Below are 18,627 nucleotides of genomic sequence, written 5' to 3'. Positions count from 1 at the left end.
ATCTTCAGACCATGCTGACAAAAAATCTTGCAAATCAAGTTGATTTGTCAAATCGTTTTCGATAAACGCGCACACAAATTTTGCGTAGCGGTTGCAAAAACACTCATAAGGCTATATCTCCACAACGCTTTATCGTATTCAAACCAATCTTGGTATATGTCATCACAAGCATGACCTGAAGCAACATGCAGCGTTTCGGCGCAGCGCCACCTACTGGTCCGGAGATACAAAAAATGGCTATTTTTGCTTATAACTTTTGAACTGTTTGTCCAAAAATCATGTCTTCCGCACCATGCTTTGAAGGTACTCAAAATGTTTTGGGGCAGTGCCACCTTGTGGTCAGAGGTTATAACAAAATTTACAAACATGCTAATAACTTTTGATTAAATTAGCCTAGTTTAATGAAACTGGTCATAATACAATCATTGGCTCATGCCGAGAACGGAGATACTAATTTTTCCATATTTGGTCAAACATCCTGTCCTCAATGTTCTTATTTGATCAAAACCTACTTTTTCAAACTCATCCTAGACCGTTTGTCCAATTTCCACCAAAATCGAATCGTATCATCTTCAGACTGTGTCAACAAAAAGTTAGGGATTTTGTATCAATAGATGAAACCGTTTTTGTAAACCGCAGCGACGAAGTTGAGCCATTATGCCAAAATTACTCCTGAGGCTGTATCTCTGCAATGCTTTGACATATTGGCATCAATCTTTGCATGTGTCATTGTTCCCTTATTCTGACCACACCACATCAATTTCGTATCTGTGCCACCTATTGGTCAAAAGTGATAAACCATTAACTCACATTATCAGTGACTCAATATATGATATTTCAGCCATTTTGCCTAATCTTCTTAAACTGTATAATTGTTCATTGCTGCAGTTGGTCTAACACTCTCAGACTACAATGCATTTTCAGCCTTTTGCTTAAAATCATCTTAAAACGTGATTAATTGCTCATTGCTCCAGTTGATCTGACACTGCCAGCCATTTTGGCATGTCTTGTCTTCTTCTTTGCGCTTGGCCCCGGTATTGCTGCTTGCAGCTATATTTATTATTAGGGGCCAAGCACCGAAGGTGCGAAGGCACCTATTGAAACCGTTCCCGTTCCTATTATTATTATTATTCATCTTCTTCTTCTTCTTCTTCCGCCACGAAGTCTATGGCAGCCCATAGAACCGTATGGTAAAAAGTTATGAAATTTGGCACACTAATAGAGGACAGTCTGAAATGTCACCATAGCAAATTTTGAGTCTCTAACTCAATCCCTCTAGCGCCACCATCAGTCCAAAATTAGACTCATGTTTATGCTAATAACTTTTGAACCATAAGGGCTAGAAACGAAATTCTTTTTTCCTCTGATTCCTTGGCTCAAGACAATTCGATTGCACCCTATGACGTCATTTTCCGTCATAATAATTTTCCCGCCATTTTTAATTAACCGAAAAACCTACTTTTGCGAACTCGTCCTAGACGGTTCATCCGATTTGCACGAAAATTGAACCAGATCATCTTCAGACCATGCTGACAAAAAATCTTGCAAATCAAGTTGATTCGTCAAATCATTTGCGAAAAACGCGCAAACAAATTTTACGTAGCGGTTGCAAAAGCACTCTTAAGGCAATATCTCCGCAACGCTTTATCGTATTCAAACCAAACTTGGTACATGTCATCACAAGCATGACTTGAGGCTACATGCAGTGTTTCGGCGCAGCGCCACCTACTGGTCCGGAGATACAAAAAATGGCTGTTTTTGCTTATACCATTTGAACCGTTTGTCCAAAAATCATAAAAGTAGTCTCGTTAGATTCAGGACGGCATGCCGAGTCGTCTGATATTCAATTTTACCATATCGGCCATTTTGGCTGTCGGCCATTTTGAATTATGTGCTAAAATGCTATATTTTACAAATGCATTAGTGTATTGTTACTAAACTCGGTATGTGACTTCCACTCCATGCCCTGAAGGTACTCAAAAAGTTTTGGGGCAGTGCCACCTTGTGGTCAAAAGTTATAACAAACTTGACAAAAATGCTAATAACTTTTGATTTAATTAGTTTAGTATAATGAAACTGGTCATAATACATTCATTGGCTCATGCCGATTCAATTGCATCCTATGACGTCATTTTCGGTCATGATAATTTCCCCGCCATATTTAATTTTCCAAAAAACCTACTTTTGCGAACTCGTCCTAGACGGTTTGTCCGATTTGCACGAAAATTGAACCAGATCATCTTCAGACCATGCTGACAAAAAATCTTGCAAATCAAGTTGATTCGTCAAATCATTTGCGATAAACGCGCAAACAAATTTTACGTAGCGGTTGCAAAAACACACTTAAGGCAATATCTCCGCAACGCTTTATCGTATTCAAACCAAACTTGGTACATGTCATCACAAGCATGACTTGAGGCAACATAAAGCGTTTCGGCGCAGCGCCACCTACTGGTCCGGAGATACGAAAAATGGCTATTTTTGCTTATAACTTCTGAACTGTTTGTCCAAAAATCATAAAAGTGGTCTCGTTACATTCAGGACGGCATGCCGAGTCGTCTGATATTCAATTTTACCATATCGGCCATTTTGGCTGTCGGCCATTTTGAATTTTGTCAAAAAATGCTATATTTTACAAATGCATTAGTATATTGTTACTAAACTCGGTATGTGACTTCCATGCTATGCCCTGAAGGTACTCAAAAAGTTTTAGGGCAGTGCCACCTTGTGGTCAAAAGATATAACAAACTTGACAAAAATGCTAATAACTTTTGATTAAATTAGCCTAGTATATTGAAACTGGTCATAATACATTTATTGGCTCATGCCGAGAACATAGATACTAATTTTGCCATATTTGGTCAAACATCCTGTCCTCAATGTTCTTATTTGATCAAAACCTACTTTTTCAAACTCATCCTAGACCGTTTATCCAATTTCCACCAAAATCGAATCGTATCATCTTCAGACTATGTCAACAAAAAGTTAGGGATTTTGCATCAATAGATGAAACCGTTTTTGTAAACCGCAGTGACGAAGTTGAGCCATGATGCCAAAATGACTCTTGAGGCTGTATCTCTGCAATGCTTTGACATATTGGCATCAAACTTTGCATGTGTCATTGTTCCCTTATTCTGACTACACCACATCAATTTCGTAACTGTGCCACCTATTGGTCAAAAGTGATAAACCATTAACTTATATTATCAGTGACTCTATATATGATATTTCAGCCATTTTGCCTAATCTTCTTAAACTGTATAATTGTTAATTGTTGCAGTTGGTCTGACACTCTCAGACTACAATGCATTTTTCAGCCTTTTGCCTAAAATCATCTTAAAACGTGATTAATTGCTCATTGCTCCAGTTGATCTGACACTGCCAGCCATTTTGGCATGTCTTGTCTTCTTCTTTGCGCTTGGCCCCGGTATTGCTGCTTGCAGCTATATTTCATCTTCTTCTTCTTCTTCCGCCACGAAGTCTATGGCAGCCCATAGAACCGTATGGTAAAAAGTTATGAAATTTGGCACACTAATAGAGGACAGTCTGAAATGTCACCATAGCAAATTTTGAGTCTCTAACTCAATCCCTCTAGCGCCACCATCAGTCCAAATTTAGACTCATGTTTATGCTAATAACTTTTGAACCATAAGGGCTAGAAACGAAATTCTTTTTTCTTCTGATTCCGTGGCTCAAGACAATTCGATTGCACCCTATGACGTCATTTTCCGTCATAATAATTTTCCCGCCATTTTTAATTAACCGAAAAACCTACTTTTGCGAACTCGTCCTAGACGGTTCGTCCGATTTGCACGAAAATTGAACCAGATCATCTTCAGACCATGCTGACAAAAAATCTTGCAAATCAAGTTGATTCGTCAAATCATTTGCGATAAACGCGCAAACAAATTTTACGTAGCGGTTGCAAAAGCACTCTTAAGGCAATATCTCCGCAACGCTTTATCGTATTCAATCCAAACTTGGTACATGTCATCACAAGCATGACTTGAGGCAACATGCAGTGTTTCGGCGCAGCGCCACCTACTGGTCCGGAGATACAAAAAATGGCTGTTTTTGCTTATAACTTTTGAACCGTTTGTCCAAAAATCATAAAAGTGGTCTCATTAGATTCAGGACGGCATGCCGAGTCGTCTGATATTCAATTTTACCATATCGGCCATTTTGGCTGTCGGCCATTTTGAATTATGTGCTAAAATGCTATATTTTACAAATGCATTAGTGTATTGTTACTAAACTCGGTATGTGACTTCCACTCCATGCCCTGAAGGTACTCAAAAAGTTTTGGGGCAGTGCCACCTTGTGGTCAAAAGTTATAACAAACTTGACAAAAATGCTAATAACTTTTGATTTAATTAGCTTAGTATAATGAAACTGGTCATAATACATTCATTGGCTCATGCCGATTCAATTGCATCCTATGACGTCATTTTCGGTCATGATAATTTCCCCGCCATATTTAATTTTCCAAAAAACCTACTTTTGCAAACTCGTCCTAGACGGTTTGTCCGATTTGCACGAAAATTGAACCAGATCATCTTCAGACCATGCTGACAAAAAATCTTGCAAATCATGTTGATTCGTCAAATCGTTTTTGATAAACGTGCACACAAATTTTACGTAGCGATTGCAAAAACACTCATAAGGCTATATCTCCACAATGCTTTATCGTGTTCAATCCAAACTTGGTACATGTCATCACAAGCATGACTTGAGGCAACTTGCAGCGTTTCGGCGCAGCGCCACCTACTGGTCCGGAGATACAAAAAATGGCTATTTTTGCTTATAACTTTTGAACTGTTTGTCCAAAAATCATAAAAGTTGTCTCGTTAGATCCAGGACGGTATTCAGAGTTGTCTGATATTCAATTTTACCATATCGGCCATTTTGGCTCTCGGCCATTTTGAATTATGTGCTAAAATACTATATTTTACAAACGCATTAGTCTATCGTTACGAAACTTGGTATGGGTCTTCCGCACCATGCTTTGAAGGTACTCAAAAAGTTTTGGGGCAGTGCCACCTTGTGGTCAGAGGTTATAACAAAATTTACAAACATGCTAATAACTTTTGATTAAATTAGCCTAGTTTAATGAAACTGGTCATAATACATTTATTGGCTCATGCCGAGGACATAGATACTAATTTTGCCATATTTGGTCAAACATCCTGTCCTCATTGTTCTTATTTGATCAAAATCTACTTTTTCAAACTCATCCTAGACCGTTTGTCCGATTTCCACCAAAATCAAATCGTATCATCTTCAGACTGTATCAACAAAAAGTTAGGGATTTTGCATCAATAGATGAAACCGTTTTTGTAAACCGCAGCGACGAATTTGAGGCATGATGCCAAAATGACTCTTGAGGCTGTATCTCTGCAATGCTTTGACATATTGGCATCAAACTTTGCATGTGTCATTGTTCCCTTATTCTGACTACACCACATCAATTTCGTAACTGTGCCACCTATTGGTCAAAAGTGATAAACCATTAACTTATATTATCAGTGACTCTATATATGATATTTCAGCCATTTTGCCTAATCTTCTTAAACTGTATAATTGTTAATTGTTGCAGTTGGTCTGACACTCTCAGACTACAATGCATTTTTCAGCCTTTTGCCTAAAATCATCTTAAAACGTGATTAATTGCTCATTGCTCCAGTTGATCTGACACTGCCAGCCATTTTGGCATGTCTTGTCTTCTTCTTTGCGCTTGGCCCCGGTATTGCTGCTTGCAGCTATATTTTATTATTGTAATCATAAAAACGTGTTTGTAGCAACAATAGTTCTACCTTTGTTATTCTTAGATATTTAGTGGCTAATGAATGGGAAGTCTTGCACATTAGCTTATTTTCATGTTGCGAAATAAGGCGTATATTAAACTATTGCTTAGTTTCCTAGACATACATTTTTTGAGTGTAGTTATAATAAAAATAGGTGATAAAATAAATTTTGGTTATAAAAATAAATATCACTCACACAGGTTAATCGGTGGAGATATTTTTGTGTGTCGACCAATGATCTGTGCTGTCTCTGTGTGTTTTGGCTTCCCCCCAGAGCCTTTTTTGCACAGATATTTATGAGTCAGGGTAAGGGAGGGCTCAGAGAGCTCATAACTCATGCTCAGATGCATCAGTGCTTCCCGTTCTCTCTTTTCATCCTCTCATCCATCTCTACACTCCACTCTTTCTGTCTCTGCACAAGTATGTTTTCTTATTCCATCAAGATCGTTCTCTCCTTCATCATCACTTGACATCCTTTTCTGCATTCTGTAGCCCACTCACGTTTTCCCTCCTTCCCTCTCTCTTGTATCTTAATGTGCAGCTCTTGCTGATCTGTATTCTGTGAGCAAAGTGTACAGCAATGTGTACTGCCACCCATCACTCACGTAGGCTATCAGACAAGTGCAGCGATTGGTTTGATGAAGGCCAAGAAACTCAGATAAACAAGTCAAGTTAAAGACCCCATGTCTGTTTGTCTGTTAGCTTTGATACCATCTATAAGCTGCTAGTGTATTCCTATAAATTCAGATATGTGTATTTAAAGTCACCATGAAATCTAAATATTTTTTTCACGGAATAATGAAGTATTTATTTATTATAAATGATTTATCCATGCACATTATTAAACATATATTTTTCATATTAATGTGCCCTCGTAGTCTTTTAATCAAAATATTTTCCCCTATCTCTTACAGCGACATCTCAAGGTCAAGGTGTCTTTATTAGTACCGGAGTAAATTTGTTGTGCAGATAGAGATTCAGCAATCCATAATTAAGACAAAACATCAGAACATGCATTACAATATATACCATTATAATTTAACATCAAAAAAAAAAAAAAAAAAAAAAAAAAAAAAAAAAAAAAAAATTATATATTATATATATATATATATATATATATATATATATATATATATATATATATATATATATATATATATATATATATATATATATATATATATATATATATATATATATATATATATATATATATATATATATATATATATATATATATATATATATATATATATATATATATATATATATATATATATAAAAAAAGGTCACTCACCCCCTCAAAAGCATAAAGTGCCATGCATGACAAATTATGCCATTTAATTTTAAAAAAAAATTAGCATTTCATGCAATTGCTGCAGGTACAAAAGTATTCCTGTATTGTTTTGTTCTCCACCTAGGGGCCCAACCAAAAACAGGAACAGAGGAGCTGAAATTCTAAATTTAAAGGATGGGAATCTCTTCTCCGATGATGTGTTAGGCCTTGTCCCAAATGGCACCCTTAACACTTGCGGTCTTCCTACGAGTCTGCACTTTTCGTGATGTAACACCGTACTTTGGTCTGTATTATGGGAAGAAGCCTTCTGCGGAGCTAAAGTGCGCATCGAGGGCGCATATCGACCACAGAAGGGGCACTCGTGAGCACTCATATGAAACCTAAAATGACAAATGGGACAACCTAAGGTGACATGGGCTTAGCCATTGTAAGTCCACAATATCGAAAGTGCATATGAAGTGTGCCATTACAGGGCCTTACTGTTTATGGGCGTGACATTTTGTCTTGTTAGAGAAGCCGTTTTACTCGGATATAGGCCAAAATAGGGTTTCATGCTGACTTTATATACATAGACTTTCTTTTCTTGAAAAACAAACCAAAGTATTAATAATCTTGGAATATAATTTTTTTTATTCAATAAAATGTTCTCTAGACTGAAATTTGAGAATGTCCCTCCGGCCTCTGACTATAGCAATCATCAAGCCATGAGCTGCGTTCGTAATACTTCTATAGTATGTGAAAAACAGTACGCCAACAGAGAAGTAAGTCCGAATTCATAGTATTCCTAAAACAGTAGGCGAAAAGTACCCAGATGACCCACTACTCCCTGTGATATTCTGAAGTGCGCATACGTTGGACACTTTACTATCCCATGAGGCCACGGGAGAGGATTTATGGATGGAGGTAAAGGGACGCATGATAATGACAACATGGCGGATGCAGTACATCCGGATTACATTCAAAGTACACACATTCATACTATATAGAACATACTTTTTTAACGGTTGCAAAGTTCAAATTCAAATGTAGTACCTACTCACAAAGTACACGATTTCGGACACAGCTATAGTTCATGGCCCTGTCCCAAATGGAACCCTAAGCCCTCGCAATCTTCCTCTGAGTCCACACTTTTGTGACGTAATGCCACTTTGACTGTCAGGTAGAAGTCTGCTGCGGAGCTCGCGGGCTTGTAGGCTCGGCAAAAGAGTGCATCGAGGGCGCATATTGGCTGCAAAGGGGTGCGCTTGCAAGTACCCTTCTGAAACCTAAAATGACAAATGGGATACCCTACGGTCTTGTGGACGCACATGCGGCAGCCATTGTAAAGCCAACAAGACCGCAAGTGCACATGAAGGGCCCTATTTTAACGATCTGAGCATGGTCTGAAGATCATGGTGCAGGTGCACTTAGGGCGTGTCCGCATCCCCTTTTTCTAATTTTATGATGGAAAAAATGGTCGGCGTGCCAGGTGCAAGGTCCAAAAGTGTTGTACCTATTCTCTTAATGAGTCATGGGTGTGTTTTGGGCGTAACGTGCAATAAACCAATCAGAGTCTCATCTCCCATTCCCTTTTGCGCTTGCACCATGGCGGATTCGCTATTATTTACATGGCGGAATTTGCAAGTGGAAAGACTGAACGCTTCTCTAAAGAGAAATTATTTTATTTTTAATATTTAAAAATGTTTGTGTGCTGCTGTGTGTCCCTTGTGTGCGTAATAAGCAGAGTGTACGCTTATACTGTGTTTTCCATTTCCTCAAAATAGCAACGTGCCAAGTTAACAATGCACCTGAGCACACCTCGTTTTCAGACCAGCACGCCCATGGGCAGACAGATGGGTGCGAATGCATTTGCTATTTAAACAACGTGGCGCTGGACGTGAAAATGATAACTGCGTCGGGCTGATACTAGCAAAAAACACTTACATGGTGTCATATTGCGCCAGGTGTATAATAGGGCCCAAAGTGTGTCATTTAGGACAGGGCCCGTGATTGTGAAATAAACAAAAGGCTATTGTCTATTTAAAAAAGGGACAACCCCTTCAATATGTCCCACCCTAACTTCCTGTTTCAATAAGTAAAATTCAGTCAAATTTATTTGTACAGTGCTTTTCAAAATACTTATTTCAAAGCAGCTTTACAGAAAATCATGATGTTAATGTTTAAAATAATTTAATATATTCATGCTTTGTAGTTGCATTAATCAGATTAGAGCTGGGTTATAATATAGTTTATATTTTGCAACAATACAAGCAATCAAGCCATCCAGGTTGGTCAGCCCAAGAAATGCAGATTCTGAGAAAATTGCAGATTTGCTGGCTGCTCACAGGACAGTAATAGGCTACATTTGTACATGGTGAGGAAATGTGCTTAAATACATGTCCAGAAATAGCCAGCGACAGATTTACCACTAGTGCAATATATTTAAAGCATTTAAAGTCAATGCCTTTCACTCGTGCCTGCTTTTTTCACACATAACACAGTTTTCTTCACTCTCAGCCCTCTTGCCTCTCAAGAGATGGACACAGATGCTGGTACGAGCTGTTTTTCTCTCACCTACAGGAACCTGCCCTTGCCTCCTCCATCACAACAAAATCTCACTTCTGCCATGCAGTAAACCACGGATAATGTCTCTACTGTGTAGGTCATTCTGTCTCGTATCCACAGGTCAAGCAGAAACCTCTCTGTTCTGCTACAAGCATGCTTGGGCTATTTGTCTTCCAGTGCACATCGACAATGACATGTGCTTAGGCACAACAATCTATCGGCTTCCTCTGCTACGGTTGAGAGATGATCTGATTTGGCGGTTCTACCGGTGTTATTTTATTATTTGCTATCGAAGTTTTTATTAATATTTTGAGTTAGCAATTTTATTTGCATATACAAAAATATTTAAATTGTATATTTTAAATATATATTTATTTTAAAAAATGTACATTCTTTTGACATTTTTATTCGTTTTTTTAAACTACCATTTAGGTTTAATTTTTTTTTTTTTTTTTTTTACATCAGTTTTAGTTATATTTAAGAGTTATTTCTTAATATATTTTATAGTCATAGTTAAGTTAGTTATTTTCCAAAAATATTTATGGAATATTGCAGTATTTATTCTAAATGATTTATCCGTGCACACCATTTTTTAAAATTAATTTGTTCTCTTAATCCTTAATCAAAATAAATTGATGATACGTTTACAGGGATAGTTCACACAAAAATGAAAATTAGCCCATGATTTACTCACCCTCAAGCCATCCTAGTGTATATTACATGGATATGATCTGAGTTATATAAAAATTTTCCTGGTAGGTTTTATGATGGCAGTGAATGGTTGTTTCTGTTTTGAAGTCCATAAAAGTGCATCCATCCATCATAAAAGTAATCCACATGGCTCCGGGGGGTTAATAAAGGCCTTCTGAAGTGAAGCGATGCGTTTGTGTGAGAAAAATATCCATATTTAAAACTTTACAAACTGTAATCTCTAACTTCCACTAACTGTTGTACGTGCGCGTTTATGAGAGACTAGCGTTCCAGCGTTTGACGTAGGACGCAGGCGTAGCGTAAGTTTGATATTGGCTATGGATATTTTTCTTAAACGATGTCGCTTCGCTTCAGAAGGCCATTATTAACCCCCCGGAGCCGTGTGGATTACGTTTATGATGAATGGATGAACTTCAAAACAGAACCAGCCATTCACTGCCCTTATAAAGCTTGGCGGGGCCAGGACATTTTTTATATAACTCAGATTGTATTTGTTTGAAAGAAGAATGTCATATACAGTACACCTAGACTTGATGGTGAGTAAATCATGGGCTAATTTTCATTTTTGGGTGAATTATCCTTTTAATGCCACAAGGGCGGGACAACCATTCCTCACATGAGATCGACCAATAGCAAACAACAATGATCCAACGGTCCTATCATCTCCCGATGGACAAAATCAAGCCCCCCCCCCCTACGTTTTTTCTTGTTCGAGAAGCCTTTTCACTCATACACATACATCACAATAGGAAAGAAAAGACTATCGCAACCTCTATTTTATGCTGACTTTAAATTTATTTCCGTTAGTTGCCTGTAGGCAACATTGTTAATTTTATTTAGTTTAAGATTTTCATCTAATATTTATATTTTATTTGCAGCTTTATTTCAATTACCAATTTTTTTTCATAGATTTAGTTTTAATTAACAATAATAACTCTGGTTTCTACATGACATTTGTCTACTGGCCAAACTGGGAGACCAAATAAACCAGCTCAGACCATCTTAGACTGGTTTAAACAGTTTTGTTCAGAAGGGTTCAGAAATTTAGCTGTTTCAGATTTAAAAGGATTATGAGTTATAGGGGCTAGTATCTATCTTCTCACATTAAATTTACTGTAAGCAACAGTGTGTGTTCAATTACATACACTGATATAAGAAATAAGGCAAATGAGTACAAATACAAAGAATACATTCTGAAATGAATTAATCATGCTCTCTTTGGCACAAGCGAGAATGCAAATGTAACGCAGATCATGAATCAAGTTATTTACAATTTTAATGTGCAGATGAGATGCTGGGGATATAGAAGATTGTTGTTTTGTCTCTTTATTTATGCACTATTCCTCATTCCAACATCTGATGAGACATCAACACACGTGATTAAGGACAGATTTCGATACTGTTCGCATATTCTTAGATAAAGCTGAAATACACATACCGAGACGCTGGAAAGCCTCAGAAGCTGCATGCCGGAGGTTCTGCATGCTGTCTGCTTCTTCTGATGGACCTTGATGGAACTGCTGATATGACGGGAGGCTCTCACTGTGACCCATACATTTTGAGTGTGGTGCTGGACCTCATCACTGTCCCTTTATCCAGCATGTCATCCTATTGCTTCAGGTAGCTTGTGGCAGACAGCACCCACGCTGACACAGACTCTGTCCTCCTACGTTTACTCTGAGAGCTCTCCTCCTGTCTCCCTTTCTCTCTCTGTTGCTCTCCTGCCTCCTGCAGCTGCCACTGCCGCTTGTGTGGTCACAGGCCAATCAGAATTCTTCTGCAAACCACCATCCAATTGGCTGAAAATTAAAGAGAGGCAAGGGATTGCTGGTTTGTTTTGAAAGGCTGGTGCATCTAAAACACCCAGAGGGTGTATGTAAGTGTGTGCGTCTTAGAAAGAGCGTGTGAGAAAGAGAGAGTCTGAAGGAGCAATAGAGAGAAAAATATATTTTAAAACAAATGTTAGTTTGCAATCCCACTCATCTCCAAAAAATAAACCAAGCAGATAAGCTAAACAAATATAGGTACAATAGCAAAACAAATATAGAAATATACCTATAGCAAATTTCAACCGCTTGATTTTTTTTGATATCATAGCAAAATGTAAAATTGTCGCCCAGTGATATATTTAAAGTTGGATAGTGGGCTACATCCAACTTTATCTGCATACATACAATACTCAAGTAAAGGCTACCATGCCAGCTAACAAGGAACAATCTGTTAAGGTTCTCTCAAAGTTATAAACAAACATTATTACATTATTTCAGTAACGTTTATAGAACGTTTGTTCAAAGTTATCTGGTCTTTAATGTCCCCTTAATGTTTTTACTAGTTCCAGAACGTTTAGAGAACATTCCCACAATGTTTGCAAAATTATAACATTGCATGTTCTCTTCACGTTCGTACAACCAAAAAGTTTTAAAATATTTAAACAACGTTTTGAACGTTCAGAAAACATTATATCCTACACAGCGATCCGTTCTGAAAAATAGTCTACGTAAAAAATGAGAACGCAAATGACACGAAGACAACTACAAGAACAATATCAATCTACAGTTTTTAAAAATTTCATTATTAATCAACATGGACTAGTAAAATAATATATAGAGCTTACCGACTCAGCATTTCAAGCAACCCACTCGTTGCCTCATCTCTCCTCCCCAGTCCACCTGCCCGAGTCAAAAAAGCGAACGCGTAAATACTTCATTTGGTTTGTCCCCCTTGCTTCTCCGTCCGTTGAAGCGCCGCTCTCAACCACAACAACACACCCGATTAAAATAATCATCATGAGCTTCGCTCTGCTATCTGCTGCTTTCATTACCGGTTATACCTATATTTTAAGAGCTGACAAGATATATTTTTAACCAAGAATCGTTCGCTTCGGACATATTGCGGTAAGAATGAAATAAGCATCATGTATATCAGAGTGATATTAAAGCAGCGAATAAAATGAAGATTGGGAATGTTTCTGTCTTCCAGGGACTGCATTGATTCGAATTTTATTTGTATGACTTTACAGTGGTGTAACCATCTTTCACTCATCAGTTATTTAACATGATCCCCACCTGTCGGTTCTCTAAATTTGTTGTGCTTTGATCTCATCAGACATGTCTACTTTCATATTAGATTATCATATGGATCATTGTTATTTAGAATATTGTTTTCTTATTGCTTAATTTCGTGTCATTTTTTCATGACCATATAAACCTGCTTGACAGTATGTGCTTTAATTAGTACTCAGAATAGGAGTTGTTAATATTCATTATAATTTTTTTAGACAGTATCCCAGATCTGTTGTGTGTTTGTCAGTTCAGTTGATGATTTCATCACAGCTCTACGTCATCTTTGTCCCTGACCGGTGTGTGTACACATGTGTTTGTTTACACTGTTAGTCTTTAATAAGAGTCTTTGCTTTACACATAATCTGGAGTTCAATACTTATTTTACAATTAAAAGACCCAAGTACAGACATGCTTAGAATTAGCTCACTCTTGTGACTGTATTGCCTTTTTATTATTTTAGTAATCATTTATCAAATTATCATTTGAAAGCTTAAAAAGTCACTCACGTACTCAAATAGAAATTGGACACTGCATTACCATGAAAATGATACTTTATTTTTAGCAGGCTCCATTTTTGTGAAATCAAATTCACATTTGGAACACAACTTAGTTAGACATATGCTTTGAATTTTAGTCTAAATTATTTAGTCAAATATATATTTTCTATAGAATAAAAAGTCAACAAGTTTACAGTAAGCAAACTTTAATATAACTTTTTTACACTTTAATGTTTAACTTTTTTACACTACATGTTTTGCAGCTGCTCTCACTTCTGCAATAATCTGCTGATTATCTTCAAAAGGTCTGTATTCCAAAGCATTCATGAATTACAATCATTTAAATTCAGATCTATGCTCAAAAGGGGTTTTAAACAAACAAGTTGTTGTCAAACCTTTTGTCGTCATTCAGCATCTGAAATCATATGGCACCCGTTCTCTCACAGGATAATCATCCACAGAGACAAACACAACAGCTGTGACATGGGGAACGTTTAGAGATGGAAAAACAGATAAGGTGAGTGTGTTCAAAGACAGACTGCCAGCAGGTTTGGACAATGCCGCGTTTGTATACTTCATAGTGCTTTTTTCTCTAAGTGTGTCCATCACTGTGTTTGTAGTTCCGGTGAGGAGGACGGCTCTGGGGAGAGGGGTCTGCTCCACACGTGGAGGGGATATTCCTACAGCACCACACCAGAGAGGGTGCTGCTCTCCCGGCCCGTGCTCCAGGCTGCCCTTGGAGCTAGACATGGTGTTCTACTAGTAGAGGGTAATACATTTATTATTCACACTAGAACGAGACATAGATACACATGCAAATTTGCCTGGAAAACACTGTAGATGCAAAGCGCTAATGTTTGATGAGCTTTTTCTACCACTATTTACTGAGGCTATTTTGTTATACTTACTGTGTGCAAGTCATCTGTGAATGTTATCGCAAAGAAAAAAGTTTTGTCTTCGCCATCTTTTATCAAAATATAATAACATATGCCTTTAAAAGTCATGAGAGGTCTTGGTTATGTTAGCACAGTAATTTAAATAAAATAAAAATACTGTCATTAATCATTATTTACTCACCCTCATGTCAGTCCAAACCTGTTTAACTTTATTTCTTCTATGGAGCACAAAATATATTCAGAAAAATGTCTGTGTTTGTCCATGAAATTAAAGCCATTGGTGTCCAGTGTTGTTTTAGACCCCATTGACTTTCATTTTATGTGTTCTACAAAAGAAAGTTATACAGGTTTGCAGTTTATATTTGGGTGAACTATCCTAAAATGGAAAAAAAGTGAATAATTTGAAGAGAGACCATTGCCATTTGGATACATTGAGGTATTCTCAAGGGTGAATGTGAACCTCGTGTTCACTTTAAACCAGTGGTTTTACAGGCAAAAACATGTCTCTGTCTGTTGACAATAGTGATGCATTAAGCACAGCTCACACAGAAAGTCACTTTCAAACCAAGCAGCTTTCTGACAGTCAACATGGCGAATTTGCATGACCAATTTGAATCCAGTGCAGAATCTTTTTTTTATTTCAAAATTCCCCCTCACATGAAATTCTAGAAATGTACAGATAGTATGGATTCGAAATTCCAGATTGTGTGGATTCCTATGGAAATGACTGGATTTTGCCTGAAAAAAATTGGCCAAACAATGAGGAATGTGACCTCACCTTAAGATATTTCCTCTGGATGAGAACCACTGCTTTAAACTTTATTGCTCATACATTTTGCAATACATTTTCATACATCCTTACATTCATTGCAATCCAGATATGTAATAATTTATACACTATATTTAGGGGGACAGGTCTACAGTTTTGGGGAGTTGCCTTGGAAACAGAACCAAACATCATCAGTAGTGACTGAGCCCGTTTTGGAAGCCGTGCTTAGCGAACAACATGTTGTTTTTGTGGCTGCTGGCTCCGCCCACAGTGGAGTAGTAACAGAGGATGGAGGCGTGCACATGTGGGGAGAAAACGCTCATGGCCAGTGTGGTCTTTCGGGACTCTCCGTTATCCCTAACCCCACCCCTGTGGGCGTGCTTGACTCTGAAGCCACGCCCCCTCAGACGGTGAAGATCCTGGAGGTGGCATGTGGGGATCAGCACACTCTGGCTCTTTCAGCCAAGCATGAAGTATGGGCTTGGGGCAGCGGGTGCCAGCTGGGCCTGAACACTTCAACGTTCCCTGTCTGGAAGCCCCAGAAGGTGGAGTCCCTGGAAGGAAGACACGTGCTGCAGGTGGCCTGTGGAGCCACTCACAGCCTGGCTCTGGTGCGAAGTTCTGAGGCTCTGGTCCCTCGGAAACCCCCTCAAGACAAGTGCGGTCAGTGCCATCAGCTGCTCTACACTATGACTGACAAAGAGGACCACGTCATCATCTCTGATGGCCATCACTGTCCACTAGGTGTTGAGCTGGACAACAGCGAGACCAAGTCTGCATTAGAGGGCAGCCCAGAACAAATTAAACGAGGCAACAGTTCTCCTACAGAACCTGTTGCATCCATGTCCACCCAGATCCCAAGATCACCCGATTCCAGCACCAACCCTGAATCTACACTTCTTCCTGACAGCACACCTTCCTCTGAACCCCAAAATCAGGTTCCTGCATCTAGACAAGAACCTGTAGCACCAACCATAGAAGTATCGACTGAACCTGAAGCTCCGGTCACAAATGGAGAGGTTTGTGTCGAAGCCTCAGAGTCCTGCCCTGAGCCGGACAGCTGTCGAGCCACAGGAGGGAAGTGCTCCCCGTTCCCCGATGAGCAGGCAGTGAAGGCCTATCTTAAGAGACTTTCTGATCATGCCCTGGCAGAGCACATCGCCAAGACCCCCTGCATGCTTCCTTCTGCTCAGGTTAGTTTCTGACACAACAGTACCTATGTTTACATGCTTCCAAATTATCCATTAGTTGGCTCAATTCAGAACAAAAGGCTTTGTGGTGGAGTAGACCTGATATAATTTGGATATAATTATATAATATAATATGATGCTTATGTTGACAAGAGCCCATTTAATTGATAAGATCTCTATTTATATAAGTGGGGAGAACAAGTATTTGATACACTGCCGATTTTGCAGGTTTGCCTACTAACAAAGCATGTAGATGTCTGTAATTTTTATCATAGGTACTCTTCAACTGCGAGAGACGGAATCTAAAACAAAAATCCAGAAAATTACATTGTATGATTTTTAAGTAATTAATTTGCTTTTTATTGCATTACATAAGTATTTGATACATCAGAAAAGCAGAACTTAATATTTGGTACAGAAACCTTTGTTTGCAATTACAGAGATCATACGTTTCCTGTAGTTCTTGACCAGGTTTGCACACACTGCAGCAGGGATTTTGGCCCACTCCTCCATACAGACCTTCTCCAGATCCTTCAGGTTTTGGGGGTGTCGCTGGGCAATACGGACTTTCACCTCCCTCCAAAGATTTTCTATTGGGTTCAGGTCTGGAGACTGGCTAGGCCACTCCAGGACCTTGAGATGCTTCTTACGGAGCCACTCCTTAGTTGCCCTGGCTGTGTGTTTCGGGTCGTTGTCATGCTGGAAGAACCAGCCACGACCCATCTTCAATGCTCTTCTGAGGGAAGGAGGTTGTTGGCCAAGATCTTGCGATACATGGCCCCATCCATCCTCCCCTCAATGCGGTGCAGTCGTCCTGTCCCCTTTGCAGGAAAGCAGCCCCAAAGAATGATGTTTCCACCTCCATGCTTCACGGTTGGGATGGTGTTCTTGGGGTTGTACTCATCCTTCTTCTTCCTCCAAACACGGCGAGTGGAGTTTAGACCAAAAAGCTCTATTTTTGTCTCATCAGACCACATGACATTCTCCCATTCCTCCTCTGGATCATCCAGATGGTCATTGGCAAACTTCAGACGGGCCTGGACATGCCTGGCTTGAGCAGGGGGACCTTGTGTGCGCTGCAGGATTTTAATCCATGACGGCGTAGTGTATCACTAATGGTTTTCTTTGAGACTGTGGTCCCAGCTCTCTTCAAGTCATTGACCAGGTCCTGCCGTGTAGTTCTGGGCTGATCCCTCACCTTCATGATCATTAATGCCCCACGAGGTGAGATCTTGGATGGTGCCCCAGACCGAGGGAGATTGACCGTCATCTTCTTCCATTTTCTAATAATTGCGCCAACAGTTGTTGCCTTCTCACCAAGCTGCTTGCCTATTGTCCTGTAGACCATCCCAACCTTGTGCAGGTCTACAATTTTATCCCTGATGTCCTTACACAGCTCTCTGGTCTTGGCCATTGTGGAGAGGTTGGAGTCTGTTTGAATGAGTGTGTGGACAGGTGTCTTTTATACAGGTAACGAGTTCAAACAGGTGCAGTTAATACAGGTAATGAGTGGAGAACAGGAGGGCTTCTTAAAGAAAAACTAACAGGTCTGTGAGAGCCGGAATTCTTACTGGTTGGTAGGTGATCAAATACTTATGTCAAGCAATAAAATGCAAATTAATTATTAAAAAATCATACAATGTGATTTTCTGGGTTTTAGATTCCGTCACTCACAGTTGAAGTGTACCTATGATCAAAATTACAGACCTCTACATGCTTTGTAAGTAGGAAAACCTGCAAAATCGGCAGTGTATCAAATACTTGTTCTCCTCACTGTACATTTTTACTTTTTACGAATGTGCATATGTTTATTAACATACTGTGAACTGGTCAATGGAAGAGACTGAATATTTAAAA

At 38.9% G+C, this 18,627-nt stretch overlaps 2 protein-coding genes across 7 annotated transcripts in view; one reads left to right on the top strand and one right to left on the bottom strand.

The window, feature by feature from the left end:
* The window catches only part of cdk15 (cyclin-dependent kinase 15), a 47,916-nt gene extending 34,880 nt beyond the window's left edge, over positions 1–13,036 (bottom strand). Inside the window, exons 1-2 of one of the 2 annotated variants that reach the window (XM_079840280.1) lie at positions 12,971–13,036; positions 11,795–12,155 (exon numbers count right to left, since the gene is read on the bottom strand). In XM_079840280.1, coding sequence (XP_079696406.1) covers positions 11,795–11,909 — 115 coding nt within the window. In that variant the 5' untranslated portion in view covers positions 11,910–12,155; positions 12,971–13,036. Of the gene's footprint in view, positions 1–11,794; positions 12,277–12,970 lie in introns of those variants that run through there. The other variant, XM_079840281.1, reaches the window with a different exon arrangement.
* A 76-nt stretch (positions 13,037–13,112) lies between these two features.
* The window catches only part of als2b (alsin Rho guanine nucleotide exchange factor ALS2 b), a 32,438-nt gene continuing 26,923 nt past the window's right edge, over positions 13,113–18,627 (top strand). For 3 of the 5 annotated variants that reach the window (XM_079840277.1, XM_079840276.1, XM_079840274.1), the window contains exons 1-5: positions 13,113–13,250; positions 14,179–14,220; positions 14,362–14,432; positions 14,536–14,684; positions 15,719–16,773. In XM_079840277.1, coding sequence (XP_079696403.1) covers positions 14,416–14,432; positions 14,536–14,684; positions 15,719–16,773 — 1,221 coding nt within the window. In that variant the 5' untranslated portion in view covers positions 13,113–13,250; positions 14,179–14,220; positions 14,362–14,415. Of the gene's footprint in view, positions 13,251–14,178; positions 14,221–14,327; positions 14,433–14,535; positions 14,685–15,718; positions 16,774–18,627 lie in introns of all 5 variants that reach the window. The other 2 variants (XM_079840278.1, XM_079840275.1) reach the window with 1 other exon arrangement.

This window comes from Gobio gobio, assembly GCF_949357685.1.
Source record: "Gobio gobio genome assembly, chromosome: 17".
Lineage (NCBI taxonomy): Eukaryota > Metazoa > Chordata > Actinopteri > Cypriniformes > Gobionidae > Gobio > Gobio gobio.
The sequence above is the reverse complement of the archived record's forward strand: the minus strand, read 5'-3'. Positions and strand labels throughout refer to the sequence as shown.